The sequence below is a fragment of the Octodon degus genome, unplaced genomic scaffold (genome assembly GCF_000260255.1).
Source record: "Octodon degus isolate 3935 unplaced genomic scaffold, OctDeg1.0 scaffold00230, whole genome shotgun sequence".
In the NCBI taxonomy this organism is placed as follows: Eukaryota; Metazoa; Chordata; class Mammalia; order Rodentia; family Octodontidae; genus Octodon; species Octodon degus.
Genome location: NW_004524806.1, coordinates 1,474,582 through 1,477,365, shown reverse-complemented (window position 1 = coordinate 1,477,365; position 2,784 = coordinate 1,474,582). Strand labels below are relative to the sequence as shown.

Below are 2,784 nucleotides of genomic sequence, written 5' to 3'. Positions count from 1 at the left end.
AAAAAAAAAAAAAAAAGCATATGATCATAATAAGTAGGAAAACTAGCACTCATACATTGAAACCTGTGTGTCTGCCACAAAAGAGATGTATACAGATTTGCAAACATCCAATCCTCTATTCTTTTAGAATATAGTATTTGTGGTGGCTGAAATTTTAACATTTAAATGTTTGTACTAGGCTGGGTGTGGTGGTGCAGACCTGGAATCTCAGCACTGGGGAGACTTAGGCAGGTGCACTGCAGAGAGTCTGAGGCAAGCCTAGGCTGTGTAAGTAAGCCCAGGGTCACCCTGCACTACACAGCTAGACCTTGTATCAGCAAAACTAAATTAAAATGTTTTTTAAAATCCAGTCTCAGGACAGAGAGATAGCTCAGTAGAATAAGCACTTGCTTGGCAAGTGCAGGGCCCTGAGTTCAATCCCCGGTATCACCAAAAATAAATAAATAAATAAAATAATAATAATAATAAAATCCAGTCTTATCACAATTGTACTAAAATACGGTTTTTGTTTTTTCTTTCCCTTTCTCAATGAAGAGGTACATTCTTCTCAACATCATTTAACAAAAATTTAGGACTGTGATCTTTTAGACTGTCCACTTCATGACATAGTTTAAACGAATTATAACTGACTCATAAGTAAAACATCTGGTAATAATACTGAAAACAAGAACTTCCAGTCTACATCCTGAGGTCGTCACCATACTGCAGAGCTCCTTCTTGACAGACCTACATCATTTTGGAATAATTAACAATGAAAGAAAGAAGCTTTCACAGTAAAGTCAAAGACGGTTTTTTGTTCCATCTCAGTCCAAATCCTTTTATTTTCCCAGACTAAAGCGATGTCACCTCCTGGTCACAGCACAAGCTCTGGCCAACACTGACAAAACAAACCCTGCTAGAAACACCGAAGTATGGTGCATCTCTCAAACCCTAGCCTTTTCAAATGACACTCAGTAGCGAACTCGAGTCACAGTTACCAATATTTTAATCCATTTTCTGTGAGTCCAGATCCTCCCAAGCTATTTTTCTATCCAACTGCCCTCTCAGTGAGCAGCTTGAGGGAAAGGTCCTTCCTTGCCAGAGAGAACCAGGTACTGAGAGGCAATCACGGCTCTGCTACTAACTGGCTGGGTGAATTTGAGCAAATCTCTCCCTCTCTGGGAGGGACCTGAATCTGAGCTAAGATCATCAAGATCCTCAAGACTCCAGTGTTGGACTACATGGTGATCATCAAATCTAATCTCACTTCGAAGACGAAGAAGCTGAGGCGAAAGTGGCCTCCCACTCCTGGGCTCTCGCCACAACACGCTGCCAGCCAGGAATCTGAACACCTGAGGCGTTCGGTTCAGCCTCGACTCTAGTGACAGGCGGGCGTCCTACACTATCTGCTCTGTGGCCCCCTGTGCAAGTGGACGGCGCTGGATTGGGCAAAGCGAGAGCGTTCAGACCACACCGTAAGTGAATCTGGACCACCCTGGGACGGTAGCAGCTGTGACAACTGCTTCCGAACTGGAGCTGAAGGTTTTTCTCTACCAGAGCCCTCCTCAGAACAAGCCCGCGATAAACAACTCTTCTCCAGACCCTGGTATGGCTCGGGTTGCCCCCTGCCCCAAGTCAGTCTCCTCTCCCTGTAGTACCTGGTCCGCCTCGGCACGAACCCGCGCAGAAATCCCAGACACCGGTGCCCCACGGACGCCGCCATCTTGTCTCCTCCTCTCAGCGGACCACGCCCCCTTTCACACGCTGGGCCACGCGTGTGACGTCACTAGGCTCGAGCTCACCGAGCCAATAAAAACGCCGCTTTCTGGGGGCGGTACCAGTAAGCTCCGCCCTGTGATTAACTCCCTATTTCCTCAGGTTTGAGCTTCCAGAACCTGTAAGGCAAGTTTGGGCTGTTTGGGCAATAGAGGTAGCCGATGAGCTAAACCTTGGTTTGGGCGCAGCCTTGCCAGTTTTCCTTCCTCCTTCTGGGATGCCTTTTTGCGTATGCCTGGAAAATGAATTATTTGAGATTCGAGAAAGTGGTACCGGCTGACCAAACTCGCTCATTTACACGTGTATCCAACTCTCAGCGGGCCTTTACTTAATGACGAATTCTGTTGTAAGTATCTACAGGCCTGCCGATATATTTTTCGTACCTCCTACTCGTGTTGCGAGGGAGACTATAGGCAGAGGGTCTTGGATCATCTAGAAATGCAACTAAGGGGTCAGTTAGGTGCTTGGATGGCGCTTTGTTCCTGCTCTCCAGTTTTACGGGGAAAAAAAAAAAGAAATTTCAGTAGTACTTAGCGCTTTTTACTGAGCACTGACTTGGACATCTGCAACTACCTTACACATTATCCCATCTTAAAGATGAGTACCCGAGGCTCAGGAAGATGAAACATTTTAAGGGCACCTAACCAGAATGAAATCCGAACCCCGTGAAGTACAAAAGTCAGAATTTGTTTTTGAAGCAGGATCTCACTGTGCAGTTTGGGCTGATCTTGTGCAAATTTTTGTAGCCCCGATCCTCCTGGCTCAACCTCCCGAGTGCTGGGATTACTGGCATGCCCCACCACGCCCAGTTCCGGGGCCACACGGGTACTGCATCCAGGGCCAAGGCACCGCCTTGTGGGGCCAGGGATCGAACTCAGGTCCTTGTGCTTGCCACGAAGGTGCTTATGCCTCTGAGCTATCTCTCCGGCCCCAAAAGTCAGAATTTGAATCTATGTCGCTGATTCCAAAATCCATGATAGGGGCCGGGGAGATGGCAAGCGCAAGGGCCGGAGTTCAATCCCTGGTTCC

The 2,784-nt window shown here is 47.4% G+C and overlaps 1 protein-coding gene across 1 annotated transcript in view; it reads right to left on the bottom strand.

Moving 5' to 3' along the window:
- Window positions 1-1,702, bottom strand: part of Pisd (phosphatidylserine decarboxylase) — a 51,976-nt gene extending 50,274 nt beyond the window's left edge. The window contains exon 1 of the mRNA XM_023705824.1: window positions 1,638-1,702. Coding sequence (XP_023561592.1) covers window positions 1,638-1,702 — 65 coding nt within the window. The remainder of the gene's footprint in view (window positions 1-1,637) is intronic.
- Between the last annotated feature and the right edge of the window lie 1,082 nt (window positions 1,703-2,784).